The sequence below is a fragment of the Brassica rapa genome, chromosome A10 (assembly GCF_000309985.2).
Source record: "Brassica rapa cultivar Chiifu-401-42 chromosome A10, CAAS_Brap_v3.01, whole genome shotgun sequence".
NCBI lineage: Eukaryota > Viridiplantae > Streptophyta > Magnoliopsida > Brassicales > Brassicaceae > Brassica > Brassica rapa.
Window position 1 is genome coordinate 12,836,666 of NC_024804.2, and position 19,132 is coordinate 12,855,797.

A 19,132-nucleotide genomic window follows, 5' to 3' on the forward strand; every position below is an offset into this window, starting at 1 on the left:
TAGTCATATATATTGTGTGTGTTCCTCAAGCCAAACTACTACTTGCTACGAGCAAAATTCTATGTTTTTGGAAACAATTTATGTCATAATCAATAGCAAATTAATTACCTATACAGAATAATCTGCCGAATAACGCAATTTAGAAAGTCTTATACAGCAAATATATAGGGGACAAGGATATAGTTAGTCATATATATTGTGTGTGTTCCTCAAGCCAAACTACTTACTTGCTACGAGCAAAAATTCTATGTTTTTGGAAACAATTTATGTCATAATCAATAGCAAATTAATTACTTATACAGAATAATCTACCGAAATATCAATTTAGAAAGTCTTATACAGCAAATATATAGGGGATGTGATCCTATGAATGTTTTTGGTAAAAACTTAATATACCTTTAATGATATCGAACATAAATATATAGGGTGTTGACTGTATCCCAGAGACTTTCTACAATTAAATGACGAGTGCATTGCGATGTTTTATATATTTGTTGGGTAAATTGCCATTTTATATAAGGCATTTATTACATACTGATCTCGGTTATTAAGTATTATATTTCATTGAGCCCCCATATTCTCTATATATATAGCTACTACCTATTCAGTGTCATTACACAAACACATCATCACAACTATATTGTTTTTTATCTCTTAGCTTTTGAAATGGCTGACTTTAACTTTGTTTCCGACTTGAAACCCTTCAAGTCTATGTGGAAAATCAAGGTTGAGATCATACGCCATTGGAAACAGTATTCAGCTTCTGATGGTCTCACAATTGAAATGGTTTTGGTGGATTCAAACGCGAGTTTCATATATACTGTGTTTCCATTAGTTCGTAAACTCACATATGAAATGGTACTTAAATGGATTGTATATCATTTACTTATATTTCAGTGCTTACATATGGTTTTTATTAGTGTATTTAGCTTCGTATTTTATATGTGTTGTGTTTACATAATGTGTCTTGGACAAAGACTTGATTGGATTGATAGGGTGATAAGTTCCACGTAACAGTTTCAAAATTTTCTATAGTTTTCTCATTCTAAACTTATAAGCTAATTTGTTGTATATGTTCAATTAAGGCAAATTCTTCAATATCTTTTTTTTTTCTCAATGAACAATATTTTACATATATATATCACTATAATGTGTATGTACATACAGTATAAAGCACAAAACTACATTTAAGTTTGTTGACAAACCTGTATCCGTCGTTGTCCGGGAATCATTCAGCCAAAAATAATTATTAGTCCACCACGGCTCTTTCTCGATGCCATTTGAGTGGAAGGAGTTGAAGATTTTGTAGAGGATTTACTTTCCCAGAACATCCAGTTTTGTATTTTTCCAATTTGATCGTTTGTCAAAAAAAGAGGAATCACTAATCGGAAACAATCGCAAGTAGGGGAAAAAATAAGAAACGGCTGGAAGAAAAGTAAGAAAACGAAAACTCACATGTGTTCGTCTGGTGAAAAGCAAATTGATTTCGTTTAAACCCTAATCCCCCTTTGCTCATGAGAGAGACGATTTGTCTCGGATGAATTTTTTTCTTTATTTTGTGAATTATTACAAAAAGAGATTTGTATATGTTTTCCTAAAACAAAGCCCATCGTATGTAGTAGGCCTCTGCTATCAAACAAAATGTAGCCCATATATTTGTAGCTCATATATTAATATTATCTAAAAATATTGATCTAATTTTTTTAAAGATAATTATTTGCTTAATAGTTTGTATGTCCAATACAAATTTTAACTCTATTAATATAAATATATAACGAAATTTATTTTTCGAAAATATTTATATTTTTATTTTTAAAATTTTATATTGTTAAAATTTTAAACCTTACCCCCAAAACTCTCTCCTTTGACTCTAAACCCAAATATGTTTTTTGAAATACGAAAAGAAAATTTGAAACTATTTTCATATTTTTATTTTAAAATTTTAATATGTATTTTATATTGTTAAAATTTTAAATCCTACCCTCCAAAGTGTAAAGGTAGTTAATCCTAGGAATATAAGGGTATAATTACTTTTTAATAAAATATATTTTGGTAACTTTTTTTTGTAGATGTATTGTGAAAATAAACTAAAAAAAGTTATCATAAGAAATTTCTTTTAAAGATATGTAAAATAAGAAAAATTATATAGTAACTAAAATTCTTATAATATGATCTAATATATGAAATTATAATATAGATCTAATATATGATTATAATTTGAAATATATTTCATCCCGCGCAGGGCGCGGGTCATCACCTAGTACATATTATATTTGGAGTGATTGAAGTTAAACATTAGTTTTCCTTTCTCTGCAAGGAAATACATTACGTCTTAAGCTAATGGTAAATATCAATCAGATGACATGTAGAACAAAGATTTTGTTTGATGGGAAGATTCCAGAAAAAGGCTCATGATAGCAAACTAGTTCTGTAAAAGAAAGGACATTCGTGAAGATTGTTATTCTTAGGACAAATTTGGAGAAACCAATTAGTATATTCACTAAGCTAACCATTTGCTGCCTTCGCCCTAAATTTTGAACTTATTAGTACAAAGATTGTTATTCTTAGGACGAATATCAATCAAATGTCATGTAGAACAAAGATTTTGTTTGATGGGAAGATCCCAAAAAAGGCTCATCATATCAAACTAGTTCTGTAAGAGAAAGGACATTCATGAAGATTGTTATTCCTAGGACGAATTTGGAGAAACTCATTAGTACATTCACTAAGCTAATCATTTGTTTCCTTCACCCTAAATTCAATGTTTTTACTCTTAAAAGAGATAACATTCAGATCATAAAATAGTTATAATAGGTTGAAGAGCAATCAATTCAGAATTTACAGAGAAAAAACACATTTTCAGCATGTGTCCTTCTCAAATCGGTTTTCACTTCCTTCTCATTCAGTTTTCTAGTTTTAAAGTTTTTTTTCTCATTCTAAGAGGGATGTATTGAATTAAGAGTTTAGAAGATTTTGGAGTATTTTAATTTTGGTGAGTTTAGAGTGATTTTGAATTTATTTGAGTGGTTATAGTAAATTTTTTTATAATTTGATTTCGTAGATATATTTTATAAATTTCATAATTTTTCAACTCTTGTTTCAATATACACCTCCCCCCCCCCCCCCCCCCCCCCTCCCCAAAAGTAAATTGGAATGTTTTTGGTCAAACTTATTGTTGGTTCATGATTGGAGATTCTAGAAAGTTTTTAAAGTGTACATTTGACCTTTTCTTATTTGTGGAAGAGTAGATATCATTTTTGGAAATATCACAACTGTCAAATGTATTAGAGGAAAATACATATGAATCCAGAAGCAAATCTTCTTCAAAAGAAAACAAATGTATTTCAGCACAAACATTATTTTAAAAAGTTCAAGTAAAAATCTCATTTGTAATTGAATTTTAAAAAGTAGAACGAAGTTTTTTTTGGAGAAAAATCACATATTTATCTAGCTATTTTAAATTTTGACTAAATTAAGTGATAAATATTTTTTCATCTGTGAAATTTGTTATCTTATCTAGTAATTATAAAATCTGATTGGCTAGCTAAATTCCTTTGGATTTATAATTGCATTGAAAATACATATGAATCCAGAAGCAAATCTTCTTCAAAAGAAAACAAATGTATTTCAGCACAAACATTATTTTAAAAAGTTCAAGTAAAAATCTCATTTGTAATTGAATTTTAAAAAGTAGAACGAAGTTTTTTTTGGAGAAAAATCACATATTTATCTAGCTATTTTAAATTTTGACTAAATTAAGTGATAAATATTTTTTCATCTGTGAAATTTGTTATCTTATCTAGTAATTATAAAATCTGATTGGCTAGCTAAATTCCTTTGGATTTATAATTGCATTGAAAATACATATGAATCCAGAAGCAAATCTTCTTCAAAAGAAAACAAATGTATTTCAGCACAAACATTATTTTAAAAAGTTCAAGTAAAAATCTCATTCGTAATTGTATTTTAAAAAGTAGAACGAATTTTTTTTTGAGAAAAATCACATATTTATCTAGCTATTTTAAATTTTGACTAAATTAAGTGATAAATATTTTTTTCATCTGTGAAATTTGTTATCTTATCTAGTAATTATAAAATCTGATTGGCTAGCTAAATTCCATTGGATTTATAATTGCAGCAATTGTATTTTTGTCATTTGTGAAATGTGTTAACTTATCTAGTAAGTATAAAATCTGATTGGCTAGCTAAATTTCATTAGATATGTAATTACAGCAATTGTGTGGACTGAATAGTTTTTATGATATTTTCCCTATAAGGAGCCTTTGATAAGTAAAACAAAACATAAAGGCTTGGATGTGTATTCAAAGTCTGTCTAAGCTTCAAAGAAAAATTGTCTTCTCCTGTCTCCAGTTTTCCTCTCTTTTCTCGGTGATCGTCAACTTTTCTCATTTTATAAGTCTTCTGTAACTTCTTCCATCAACAACTCTTATTAATCTCTATGTTTTGCTAGTGTTCGAGAAATCTTTACACTGCTTCTCTTTGTTGTCTTTGTCATTGGATTCAAGTTCTTTTTGCAACCTTTAAACCATTTTCTCTAGTCTTTTGATTGGGTCAGGTGTGTGAGTATTATGACGATCTCAAATTACGTGTTAGACTCAGGCAAATGGAATGAAAAGAATTTTTTTTTTCTTTCTGATCCCATGCATGGTCATTTCTCTATATCTTCTCGTGTGGTGTGATCCTTTGTTGTGTTTGGGGTGGGGGGGGGGGGGTTAATCTCTCTTTTGTTAATGAAATTATATGTGTGATCAGACCTGCTTGGTTCAAAGTTATATGCTTTTGTAGTCTCAATGATTTCATGCAAATGAGAACTATTGGTTGTTTTTTTTCTCCTGATGTTAAATCTCATATAAGCTTATTTGTTTGGTGTTTTGTTGTTGTTAGGTGACTACAACCCGTGAGATCTAAATCCAATGAGTTCTTTTGGTAACTCGCCTGTTATGTGCAGCTGGTGCGGAATTCATATTGCACACCATCAATGGCGGGAGCATGTTCAAGTTTGTCGTGTGAGTTTGTTACCTATATTTACGTCAAAATATATAAATGGTTGTTTATTATTCTTCTCTATATAAATTTTGTAATAAATGGTTTTCAGGGCGCTTATAATCATGCAAGTGTTGCTATGGCCACCTATCAAGTCAGTGTTCAGGGCCATGGTGTATCTGCTGCAACGTTGACTCAAGGGCAATGGTATCAACAACCATATCAACAATACTACCAAAACTATATCGGAGACTACATGCAACAACAACCGATTCAATATCAAAGTTTTGCTCCACAAAATCAAGTAATCAATATTTATGTAAAAAATATATAAATGCTTGTTTATTATTCTTATCTATTTAAATTTTGTAATAAATGGCTTTCAGGACGCTTATAATGAGGCAAGTGTTGCTATGGCTACCACTCAGGCTAGCATTGCTATACCCTCCTCTCAAGCTAGTGCTCAGAGTCATGGTGTATCTGCTGCAACATTGACTCAAGTGCAATGGTATCAACAGCCATATCATCAGTATTACGAAAACTATGTCGGAGACTACATGCAACAACAACAACCGATGCAACTTCAAAGTTTTGCTCCCCAAAATCAAGTAATCTATGTGCAGGTGCAGCCACGGGTTCATCATGTTGCTCAGACTGATCAATCTCAGATGCAACCTCAACCACAAGTCAAATCTCAGAGTTTAACTATGCATCAACCTCATGATGCATTTTCATCACCTAAGGACAACACTGTTCAGGATAGTCTGGCACAAAACACTATTGGTCAGTGTCAGTCAAACCAGCCACATGCATCTTGGACTGGTCTGAACCCTCAACCTAACCAGACAAACCAAGTAGAATCTCCCCCAAACAATATGTTTGAGTATCATGAAGATCATTTTCCTGAACAGGTAACACATGTTCATCCACCTCAACATATTATTCTTATTCAAAAACAGCAGTCTTTGTTAACAAGTCAACTAACAAGAGATCAATATACGATGCAACAGGTGCTTAAGTACGGAGGAGCATCAGTCCCTGAAAGCTCATATATGCATTCATTACATCAACTGATTTTGTCAAATCCTTCGTTGCCGCAAAAACAAACAGCAGCATCAACAACTGATGTCGTTCATAATCAGATGCATCAGGAAGGCCCTTCCTATAATCTCGATATAGCTCTGCAGGATCATCAACCTATTCCTACAATTCTTGGGGTTCAACCAAACATGATACATTTTTCCGCTACTGCACCGCAGGTGGGCTTAGGACATGCTGCACCGAGCTTGCAAAGGATCCCAAAGCAGGTACATTGGCCACCTTTGGGCCCAAATAAAGTAATTCATATATATGGAGATAAAGATGATGAAGCAGTTATGGAGGGTTCAATCTCTGATTCAACCAACGATTTATATAATGTGTTACGTGCTGCTGAAGAAACTACAATTAAACTTGATCATAAGCATAAAAGAAAGCTTACTGAGGCTTGTGATGAATCTGTCCACCGATCAAGGATTAATGTGGAGGGCAGTGAAATAAAAATTGGGCCTCTAGGTAAGCAAGTGATGGAAGAAAATGTTGGAAATGGCTGGGAAGACCTAGGTAAGAGTCTTTTAGTAGATGTTGGAAATGGTTGGGAAGACCTAGGTAAGAGTATTTTAGTAGAGAAAAAAGGCATAAACGATGATCCTTCTCTGGATGGTACTCTACTAACGAACCCTAGCTTGTTAAACCAAGATGGACTTCCACAGCTGAGCAATCTTCCCCAGCATTACCTCACGATTGCTGAAAAATCTAGAGGTCGTTCTGCAAAATCATTGGATAGAGGATTTGACCAGAGATCATCGGTTAGGAGTCATGAAAAGCATGAGACAGGTTTCGAGTTAAGACCTACTTTAAGATCCTCTCAGCCTTCCATGGACTTGGGAGAAGGACAGTTCAGACATGGACAAAGAAGTCCTATATGTGAACACCTTGGGATGCCTTCTCATGGATATGGGCCTTCAGGGGGTAGATTTGCTTTGCATAGGAGTGAGTTTAAAGGTCTTGGAAATCTTCAAATAGGAGAGCAGGTAATTTCTGGTGATAAGATTGGACCGGTGGATAGTAATAATGGTTTTAGGCTTGGAGATGTTGGATCTCAGAGTATATATACCTTGCAAGGATATCATGTTGATGATGTCTCGTTTCCAGTTAAGGTTTTAATATTTAAATTTGCCTCTTAATCTTTTTTTTGCTGTCTCTCCACATTTTCACGATGTTTTAAAAACTTGCTTTCATGTATCTAATTTGTATTTCTTTCCTTTTTAGGGAGACTGGGCGACAAAACCTTTTGAAAGTTTAGATTTTCACTCCCAGTCAAAGGAGCATCAACAGAAGTCTATGGATATGGTCTCCACGATGAAGCATAATGAAAAGAAACATAAAATGTATGTCTTTTAAAGCTATTTTACATCAAGCTATCATGAACTTATAAATTGTAAGTTGACATGCATTTTTTGTTTGTTTGTTTGTTTGGTTTATCTGCTAGGGCTCCTTTGGATTCTTCTCAATTTGGTAATCAAAACAAAAATGAAGAAGGCAGATTGAAAGGTTCAGGAGAGAAAGAGGAAAACCGGTCAATTGTGTATCATCAATATTAATAATTTTGATAAAAACTACTGGTGAACATTCTCCAGTACCTCCTATCATATCAGACTTTTTTTTTATTGACAACTATCATATCAGACTTTTTCTTATTGACAACTATCTTATCAGATTTTATGCAATATTTTTACTAAGACTTTATGAAATTTGAGTCATAAGTTTCTGTTTACTTCTTGTATCTCCATACTATGTAGTTACAGCTTTTTGTTAAGGTTGCCATTATCGAGTGAACATGGATTTTCCTTCATATTTTTAACTTGCATTGCATTATATTAGCATGAAATACTTAATGCTTTGGTATGCTATCTGGTAGTAAAAAAATTACATGTCCATGCGAACTAGCTAGGGTGTCAAAATATCTGCGAACAGTAAGCGATCAACTCGGTTTGTAGTGATTGGGCAGATGCCAAGTTATGAGAGACCTTGATTTTGACAGTTAACCTAAGTAAAGAAACAGTATATGTGATTGTGACCAAGCATATTTACACAATGAAACTAAAGAGCTCAAGTCTATAGTACTACATGGTTTTTTTTCTTTCCTGCGGAAAGTGGATAGATAAATATATATCTAATAAATAAAATCTTGATTTCTTTTCTTTTTCTTCATTCCCCACGCAACCCTTGTCATATTTGCTAACCATGGAATTTACATGTCTCACAGATGATGTACCAGATCAATTATACTTGTTATTCATACCCTATTCTTTAATCAGTAACTTGTGCATGTTCCACGTCTTTCCCATACAAATTCTACCAAATTTGGAGTTTGTGGTGTGTGTATTTTGTCGCTGATTTATAAATAACACATTACCTAGATTTATTGTTTTGACAGAAAACTTGATTTTACGATTTGACATGATTATATAATTTTAAGGTTAATAATATTATATAATAACTACAATAACTAATTTAACTGATTTTTATATTTGTATTAAGGGTAATTACGTTTCTAGACTTTGAAATGAAAATTTTGCATCTTAACTCTATATTTTGCTGCATCTCAAAAATTTAAATATTACAGATTTTGCATCTAAATGTTGATACAAAAGTGTACAAACAAACAATATCTGAATATTTTCATCTAGATATAGAGTTTGGATACAAACGGACATGGCTTAAACCCCTGAAGAAGAACAAGAAAAAAAGCAAGCCATAAGGTTGTGCACAAATTGAATATCCGAATCTTTTTGAGGTATTCGTGATCCGATATATTTCGTCCAAATAATTAATTATCCGATTCGAGCTGCTCCGCAGCTACTCAGATATTCGGTGTTTGATATCTAATTCATTAATATTTTGATTGGATATCTGATTTGATCAATATAAATATTTTTTTTAAAAAACTAAAACTAATAAAATCCCAAAATAATATAAAATAATTGTATTTTATTATAAAAATTAAAATTAATTTACTTTTACAACTCTAATAACTTAAATAGTCAATTTTATAAATAAAATATTTTAAAACTTATATAATATGTAATAGTTATATAATTCATTAAATATATGTATGTATATGCATGATCGACCGAATATTCATTGTTAAAATATTAGTATTAATGAGTTGTTTTGTTTTTTACGTATAATGAATATTAATATGTGATTTGCTTCGTAGAGTTACAAAATCTATTTTTTTGTTCGAATCAAAACGGATAATTAACCAAACAATTTTTACAAATATTTTTCACAACCCTAGTAAGCCAGATATGGATAAATTAACACACCATGTTCATTCACATTTAAAGAGTTCATTCCATTCACTGACCTTAAAAAAACCTTATTACATTTGGAGTGTATAAAGTTAAAAATTACTTTTCCTTTTTCTACAAAGAAAAATATTCCGTCTTAAGCTAATGGTAAATATCAATCAAATGACATGCAGAACAAAGATTTTGTTTCATGATGGGAAGATTTAAAAAACACTCATGAGAGCAAACTAGTTCTGTAACAGAAAGAGCATTCATGAAGATTGTTATCCTTAGGACGAGATTGGAGAAACTCACAAGTACATTTACTAAGCTAATCATTTGAGTCGTTCAAAAAAAAAAACTAATCATTTGCTGCCTTCATCCTAAATTCAATGTTTTTACCCTCAAAATAGAACGTTCGTAAATAGATATAGTAGGGAGATAAGAGAAATCAATTCATGAATTTACAAAGACCTTGATTTTGACAGTTAACCTAAGTAAAGAAACAGTATATGTGACCAAGCATGTTTACACAATGAAACCAAAGAGCTCTAGTCTATAGTATTATATGGTTTTTAATTTATTTGATGCGGAAAGTGGATAGATAAATATAAATCTAATATATGAAATCTTGATTTCTTTTTATTTTGTTCAGTTCCCATGCAACCTTTGTCATATTGCTAACCATGGAATTTACAGGTCTCACAGATAATTTACCAGATCAATTATACTTGTTATTCATACCATATTCTTTAATTAGTAGCTTGTGCATGTTCTACGTCTTTTCCATACAAGTTCTACCAAATTTGCAGTTTGTGGAGTGCCGATTTTGTGGGTGCTTTATAAATATAACAAATTACTGAATTTCTTTCATGTGCCATAACTAGTCTTTCCTTTTTTTAGGTTAAACATATGAATAAGAGCAATATATCCGTAAACCTTGAAATAATAATTTTTATGATAAATTAAGTAATGTACAAAATAGATAAAATTATTTTAAATTATGTATATTCCACCATTTCTTAATTACTATGTAATTAATCATATTTTTGCGTTATTTTGTTATTACATAATACTAGGATTCGGATCCCCGCAAGGAAAATGAGTATTAAATTTTCAGTATTATTTTAAAATGGTTAGATACTAAATGTCTAACACAAAAAATGAAAATATATAATTCTATGAAAAACAAATTATTAGAATTTTATTATAAATAAAATATATTGAAAACACTAATGTCAAAGTCATGAACCCTTCAAAAATATTAGGTTTAATAATCAATATTATTTTTGAATATTGTTTCAAAAATGATTATATATATATATAATTTTGAAAAATATATATAACTGATATATTTTACTTTTTGGTAAAATATATATTTTAAACATTGCATATAGATTTAAGATGAAAAATAAGATTATTAGAACTGACGATGCAAACTAGATTATTAAAATTTTATTATAAATAAAATCTATTAAAACACTAGTGCCAGAGTGATACAATCCTTCAAAAGTATTAGGTTTGCTAATCAATATTAAAATTTTAGTATTCTCTTAAAAATAATTATTTATTATATGTTTAAAACAAAAAATGATAATATATAAAGATTGTTTTGTATATATATATATTTTTATTTATTTATTTATATAACTTATATAGTTAAGAAAGATTGAGGATAAAATTACTAATGCCAAACTTATGCAATCACTGAAAAATATTTGGTTTACTAATCAATATTAAATTTGCAATTTTAGTTTAAAATGATTATATATTAAACGTTTAAAACAAAAATGACTTTTTGTTAAGAAAAACAAATTAATATTATTAAAAATATTATAAGTGAAGGTATAAAATGATGATTTAATACATAATTTTCCAAATGTTTGTAGCACTTTATGATTAATTGTTTAGAATCAGATATATTAAAATACATATTTTCAAGTTACTATAATAATAAAAACAATTAAGAGTGAAAATGTATATTACAAAAATAATGATGAAAACGTTAAAATCTTAGTTGTATAAGACAGTTATGATCATAAGTGAAAATACAGATATATGAAAGATCCAACCTTTTAAAATAATTTTTAATTAATATTTTAAATAAATAATAAATATGTTAGTTAAACATGATAAATTTTAACTAATGATAAAATATTTTTATGTTAAAATATAGGTTTAGGGAAGCAAAAGATGGTTATCAAAAAACATAACATACATTTAATTTTAAAACTAATTATAAAGTAAATATTTCACAACCAAATAATAAAACCATTTTACAACTTAAATATTTTTACAAATATATCAAATTCCAAATCAGAAATAGTTATTCAAATTGAGATAAGATAAATAAAAGATCTTTGAAAAAAAACATAAATGGGTTTTTATTTTTTTCACTGGATCTAAAATGGTATGCAATTCTTAATTTTTTAGAATATTTTTAACAGTATAAAATTGTTCTCCTTGATATAATGAGATTATGCAACAAGAACCTACAAATGAAAAGATGTATGTAGTAAAATAAATAGAGTTGAAAAGGTTTAAGTGTTAAAAACACAACTTTTCATCTAAATAAATGGTTATAACCTGAAAAATACAACAAATCGAAATGCTAGCCCTAATAATAATTGTTTCTTTTTATCTTTTCAATTTGAAGATTCTTAGCAATTTAACCTCTGATTTCCTTATAAAACAAACAAACAAAAAACCTGAAAGTTATAATAAAATTATTAAATTAGAGAAGATTTATAAATTTCTAATTGTTAAATGAGATGAAATAGGTTCTTTGTGATGTGATGTTTAAAATGAACCATAAGTTTGTTATTAATTTGTTTACTAAAAAATAAAATAAGAACTTATTTTGCTAGATTCCACGTAGTGTATTATTACCAAAATACACAGTTTTCTGTATTTCTATAAAGGTTAATCATTTCTATAAAGGTTTTGATGAAAATCTCCCGAGGAGTCGGCACTCTAAATTGGTAAAGGGAATAAACCTTGATGCTATGAAACCATAGAGTTTCAAAGAAAAGGATGTAGAGTGAAAGGTTGTACGAAGGATGTGGAAAACCTCCGATTTACCAACTCAATTTTCTAGGATATGACGCACTTAGACGACAATGAGGTTGATTGTATATGATGCACCAGGATGAATCGGTCTGATCCCTTGGATATGTCGCACCAAGACGGATCGAAAAGATCAATGGATATTACACACCATTGAAAGAAAAGTGAGAATCTCTCTCAAGATTCCAAAAATAATTAACACTTAAAGCTTATTTTAGTTCAATAGAGATTACAACTTATTTATGAAAAAACTAAACTTGTTGAGAAAGCTAGATAATTAATACATAAGAAATCACAAAACAGTGCATGGAAGAGAGATAAAGTTCTTGGAACAAACATGCAGGAGATAAAAGTTTTCCATGCAATTTAGTTTCTGATTTTCATCATTTTTCTTGGACTGCAAAGGAACCACTTTTTTTTGTGAACTTCATAAAAATTGGCTGGATATGTTAACTAACATCATGGTTGATTTATGAATGTCATCCATGTCTTTTACTTAGTAAATCAGCCCAAGATCACATTATGTTTCCATTTATATTTTGTAGTTTTTATTGACTAAATAAGCTAAACTGTTATTTCTTAAAATAACGACTGGCGGTTTTATTTTTGAATGGTCATATATATGAAAGACTAAGTTCAAAGTAATATATTATTCTTCTAGACTAATTCTATATGATTGTTTTTTTAGGTTATCAATCATTACAATTGTTGGTTAGTATTGTGCTCATCACTGTAATTTATACATAAGAGAGGATATATGTAAATTTTATAGCAGATTTGTAAATCAGTAAGTTAGTATATGTAAAGGAGCTGGGAAATATCTTAGTTATAAGTGTGTCCGAAAACTTTGATATTTTATATTTGTTCATGTTTTGACTTAGTTTTCGCACTGGATTTATTCATACGGAAACAGTTTAAATTTTATTTCATAAATTTTCATTCTAGTATATATAGTTTGAAGTGAATTATTTAATTTTAATGCATGGATTTTGTTAAATTTGATTTTATGATTACTTTTATATTAACGCTTTACTTTAAACTGCTTAAAAAATATTCAAAGAGTAATGAAATTACTATATAAAAACAGATGTGGTATATAACAAATTATTAGTGTTATTATTCTTAATCAAACATTTTGTAAACAAGAAATACAATTTAGTCTAATAAATTAATGCACTTCATTCCGACAAATAGGATATCTAATATTTAAATGAAGCCACATTAAAATATTTTCTTTTCCGAATTTGTGACCACAGTTTAAAATCACCATTTCTGATCCTATATAAAAAAATCAAACAAATAACACATTGGTCTTGTAAATGTTTTTCATCATCTTTAACGATTATGTAATAACTAGGTGTTTTGTCCGCGATGCATGCTTAAGCATTTTCATAAATTTTTGAAAAGTTTTTTGTATACTATACTAGTTATATTGTGTTTTACAAAAAGAATTCTTGCGATCAATTTAGTATCATTTATGCATTGTCTACTCTCGAATATATAAATATATATATTTCTGAACAATTAAATATTAAAATATTTTAGTGGTATAATTTAAACTTGGGTCTCTAGTCAAAAAATAAAACTTGTTTCCAATTTATGTAAAGAATATTATTTTTTTGAATGAGCAAAGATTTAAGGATGGTTATTGTTTTAAGAACATTAACTTGTTATTTCTGAACAATTAAATATTAAAATATTTCAGTGGTATAATTTAAACTTGAGTCTCTAGTCAAAAAACAAAACTTGTTTCCAATTTATGTAAAGAATATTATTTTTGTGAATGAGCAAAGATTTAAGGATGGTTATTGGCAAATAAATGTTTGAGAACTTTAATTTTTTTTTTCTTCTGAGATTCTACTGCTATAATAGTTTAAGGGTTTTTGAAATATTACTAATTAATTGTTATTGATTCGAAGATTTTCAAATTTCATTAAAATTCTTTATTTATTTATGATAATAGTTTTTCATTCTATTTTAACAAAATTTAACGTTATTAAAATATAATTTACCTTTTTTATTCATAAGATACAACTTTCAAAATATTTTGGCAATTAAAATAATATTTTTTAACTTTAAGTTTTGAGATTAATTTTTAGTGTTTAGGGCTGGCAGAGTTTTAGCGTTAGATGGGATTAATGGTTAGGTTTAGCCGTTTTAGGGTTAGGTTTAGGCAGGGTTCAGAGTTAGCAGGGTTTAGGATTAGGTAGGGTTTAGGGTTAGAAAGGGTTTAGAGTTAGGTAGGGTTTAGGGTTAGGTAGGGTTTTTAAGGTTAGGCAGGGTTTAGGGTTAGGAAGGGTTTAGGGTAAAAAGGGTTTAGGGGAGGTAGGGTTTAGGGTTAGGTATGGTTTAGGGTTAGTAGGGTTTAGGGTTAGGTAGGGTTTAGGGTTAGGTAGGGTTTAGGGTTGGTTGGGTTTTAGGGTTAGGTAGGGTTTAGGGTTAGTAGGGTTTAGGGCTAGGTAGGGTTTAGGGTTAGGTAGGGTTTAGAATTAGGTAGGGTTTAGGGTTAGTAGGGTTTAGGGTTAGTTAGTGTTTAGGGCTAGAAAGGGTTTAGGGTTAGAAAGGTTTTAGGGTTAGGTAGATTTAGGTTAGGTAGGGTTTAGGGTTATGTAGGGTTAGGATTAGGTAGGGTTTAGAATTAGGTAGAGTTTAGGGTTAGAAAGCATTTAGGGTTAGTAGGATTTAGGGCTAGAAAGGGTTTAGAGTTAGGCAGGGTTTAGGGTTAGGTAGGGTTTAGGGTTAGAAAGGGTTTAGGGTTAGAAAGGTTTAGGTTACGTAGGGATTAGGTTAGGTAGGGTTAGTAGGGTGTAGGGTTATGTAGAGTTAGGGTTAGGTAGGGTTTAGGGTTTGGGTTAGGTAGGGTTTAGGGTTAGTAGGGTTTAGGGTTAGGTAGGGTTTAAGGTTAGGCAGGGTTTAGGGTTAGGTCAGGTTTAGGGTTAGAAAGGGTTTAGGGTAGGTAGGGTTTAGGTAGGGTTTAGGGTTAGGTAGGATTTAGAATTAGGTAGGGTTTAGAGTTAGGTAGGGTTTAGGGTTAGAAAGGGTTTAGGGTTTAGAATTAGGTAGAGTTTAGGGTTAGAAAGCATTTAGGGTTAGTGATATCTTGCATATTTACATTGTCTTATCCATTTATTCATGTGCATTTTCATCATATAGATTAGGATTTAGCCATGTCTAGGTTGCATTTTGCATACATATGTCTCTATCAGGTATTTGAGTACCACATGGAGTTTCTGGAGACATTTGGGTGCATTTGGAGCTCAAAGGAGGTGATTAGAGTGGTCTTTGGACGAGCACTGCCTGGAGCGACTTCTCGGAGCGACTACATGAGGTCGCTGTGCACCACATCCCGGAGCGACTCATCCAGAGCGACTGCACGAAGTCACTCGCGTTTTCACATCCGGAGACACACATATTTGACCCTGGAACGACCTTCCAGAGCGACGTGCTGAAGTCGCTCCCGATGTTCAGAGCGACCTGCTGGAGTGACACACCAAGGTCGCTCGCGTTTGTGCCGTCGGAGACACTAAAAGTGGCTCTGGAGCGACTTGCTGGAGCGACACCTGCAAGTCGCTCCGCGTTATTTTGCTGCCGAAAATTACAGTTTCTCGGGGACCTTTTTTTGCAATTTGAAGGCACGTTTTGCACTTCTAAAAAAACCTATGTTTTGATACTTTGTAAGCCACCGGAGGCAGATTATCTTTTGATCAATTGAGAAATACACAAGAACTCTCTTGAGAAGTTCATCTCTTGGATTTTGATTTGTTATGTTCTTGTGTTCTTGTTGATTTCTTATCTATTTCTCTACATGATTAATCTGAAATCCAATATGGGTTTAAGAGGAATCATGGAGATTAGTGAGTAATCACCTTTTGAATTCATGGGTTAGGGAGATTAAGGGTGATTAGGTTAGAGCTAGGATGTTTTAGTGTAGATCATTCATATTTCCTTGCTAGTATAGTAATCATAATGCATCTTCTGAGTTGACCACTCAGTTGTTGATCCTTAGGCATTTCTCACCCGAAAGGTGTTCGATGAAATGCCCGAGACAACTCTCCTGGGCTTTTAGTATACTTTGCCAAAGACATTTGTTGTTAAAGGTGCTAAGATAGCTAATAGACTTGTTAGTAATGATTGCTTTCATATTATTCAACCAAAGACATTTGATGTTTGAGATATGTTAGCAAATGAGCATTCATCTAGACATAGAGCTTGCTTAGAATTGTGTCTAGGCTTAAGGTTGATAGTTTGATTGATCATTTGCCATCCTTAGTTCGATACTTGATCACCCAAGGTCTAATCCCTATGCCCATGAGTTCTCTTTTCCCTTAGTCAAGAAAGTATCATTCTGTTATTGCTTTCTAGTATTAGTAGTAGTTTAAAACTCATCTAAATCATTGGTTGCACTTAGATTAAGTGAGTACTTGCATTCTCAGTGCTTTAATATCCCTCAGAACTGGTTCGACAATCCTTTATACTACAACATTTGTCTTAGGAGCCTTGAAAACTCCTAACATCAAATTGGCGCCGTTGCCAAATTCTGAGTAGATTTCCACATTGAGATTTAGTCACTTGCTTGAGACTAAGTCATTTTTATTTTCTTTTGTTACTGATTCTTCTTCACCTCCCTTTAATCTACAGGTGTATGCACTTGAGGAGCAGGGGTCCATCACACCTAGTTCCAAGAGCTGCAGATATCAGAGCTTTAGAGAGAGAGTGTGCTAGAAAGAGAAGAGAAGAAGAGCAACAGGCTCAATTGCAGAGATTGCACACTGATATGGGAGACATACATCAGCATGATGCAGGCGTAAATGGCGCTAATAACAATGCTCCAGCTAACCAACAGCGAGCAGCTCGACCCATTGGCACTTACGACCGTCCCAACATTCATGGTCATAAATTGGGAATCCGAGCACCCGCTGTGGCAGCCAACAACTTTGAGATCAAATCAGGACTCCTCAACGTGATCGAGAACAACAAGTATCATGGCTTGGCTCTAGAGGATCCATTTGATCACTTGGACAGGTTCGACAGCTACTGTGGGTTGTCAAAAACCAATGGTGTGTCCGAAGATGCCTTAAAGCTCAAGCTATTCCCTTTCTCTTTGGGGGATAAGGCACGTCAGTGGGAGAAGTCTCTACCCAGCGACTCCATTACCACTTGGGATGACTGCAAGAAAGCATTCTTGGAGAAGTTCTTCTCTACTTCAAGAACTGCTAAGCTGAGAAACGAGATTTCCAGCTTTCAACAGAAGAACTTGGAAGGCTTCAGTGAGCCTGGGAGAGATTCAAGGGCTACCAAGCTCAATGCCCACACCATGGCTTCTCTAAGGAGAGCTTGCTGAGCACATTCTACTGTGGTGCTCTTCCTAAGTATAGAGCCAGACTGGATACAGCTAGCAATGGGTTCTTCTTGGGGAGAACTGAAGAGGATGCAGAAGAGCTGGTTGACAACATGGTAAAGAGTGATGCAGTCTACAGTTGAGACCACGACAGAGGTAGTAGAACAGATGATAAGCAGACGAGGAAAGAGATCAAAGCTTTGGAAGACAAGATCGACCTACTCATTGCTGAAAAAGCAACCCAAGAGCAGCTGAAGTTTGTTGGTAACCCAAGCCAAGAGACACCACCTATTGTCCATGAGGTTGAGGGTTTGGAAGGTCAGGAAGAGCTGTGCTTCATCAACAACAATGGTAGCTGGTACAAAAAGGAGCCCAACTTTCAGTACAACAACTACCAACAGAAATCCTATCCCAACAACCAACAGAGTGGTTATCCGCCTAGAAATAGCCAGCAAGGCAGCTATCAGCCTCAGCAAAACCCCTCGTCTGGTTCCTCTGCTCCTCAAGAGAGCAGCACTGATACCTTACTGAAACAAATCTTGGAGTCTCAGACTAGAAGTGAGAAGCATATTGGTTATGAGTTGAAGAACCTTCATACCAAGATTGATGGGAGCTACAATGAGCTCAACAACAAATTCTCACACCTTGCTTCTACAGTCAGGAATTTAGAGAATCAGTTTGCTTCCATGAACACTCACCAAAATCGCCAGCAAGGATCTCTACCTGGAAAGTCTGACCAAAACCCCAAGGAGGCCAAAGCTATCACCCTTAGGAGTGGTAAGCAGTTACCTCCTAAAACCCTCACCAAGGATGCTGAGAAACTAGGTGAGGGGGTTGCCATCAACATAGATGATGAAGTGGTGATTGTTGATGAGAAGATCAATGACGAGATCTTGGAAAAGATAGTGGAAGCCAAAGGTAAAGGAAAGGTTCGGGAAGAGAAGAAGACAGTAAAGGATGGTGAAGTTGTTACTCCAGCAAGTGAAAGTTCTTTTGTTCCTCCTCCCTATGAATCCAAACTTCCATTCCCTGGTAGATTCAAGAAGCAGATGCTAGAGAAGTACAAGGCTCTGTTTGAGAAGCAAATGAGTGAAGCTCAGGTTGCAATGCCCATCATTGATGCTTTCATGTTGATTCCTCAATACAGCAAGTTCCTGAAAGATGTTGTAGCTGCAAAGAAGAAAGAGATGGAAGGCATGATGATTCTTACCCATGAGTGCAGCGCCATCATCCAGAGGCTTGATGTTCCAGAGAAGTTAGAGGATCCAGGATGCTTCACACTACCTTGTGCTCTTGGACCTATGGTATTTGAGAAATGTCTCTGCGATTTGGGAGCTAGTGTCAGCTTGATGCCTCTGTCTGTTGCAAAGAAGCTTGGATTTACTCAGTA

At 32.4% G+C, this 19,132-nt stretch overlaps 1 protein-coding gene and 1 non-coding gene across 6 annotated transcripts; one reads left to right on the top strand and one right to left on the bottom strand.

Annotated features, from left to right (window-relative positions):
- The first annotated feature begins 1,206 nt into the window (after window positions 1-1,206).
- On the top strand, window positions 1,207-14,467 carry LOC103845324. 5 transcript variants are annotated; one of them, XM_033281947.1, is made up of 6 exons: window positions 1,207-4,413; window positions 4,906-5,027; window positions 5,117-5,308; window positions 5,391-7,202; window positions 7,315-7,433; window positions 7,535-14,467. In XM_033281947.1, the coding sequence occupies exons 2-6, from the start codon at window positions 4,935-4,937 to the stop codon at window positions 7,644-7,646; spliced, it is 2,328 nt and encodes a 775-aa protein (XP_033137838.1). In that variant the 5' UTR covers window positions 1,207-4,413; window positions 4,906-4,934; the 3' UTR covers window positions 7,647-14,467. The 5 variants fall into 5 exon arrangements, with proteins under 5 accessions (XP_033137838.1, XP_033137840.1, XP_033137839.1 ...); XM_033281949.1 differs by having other exon boundaries at window positions 1,207-5,308; window positions 5,391-5,915; window positions 6,015-7,202; XM_033281948.1 differs by having other exon boundaries at window positions 1,207-5,027.
- Window positions 14,468-17,619: 3,152 nt separating this feature from the next.
- LOC117129397 lies at window positions 17,620-17,725 on the bottom strand. Its single transcript, XR_004453046.1, has one exon. It is a non-coding gene; the product is annotated as a small nucleolar RNA R71 (small nucleolar RNA).
- Between the last annotated feature and the right edge of the window lie 1,407 nt (window positions 17,726-19,132).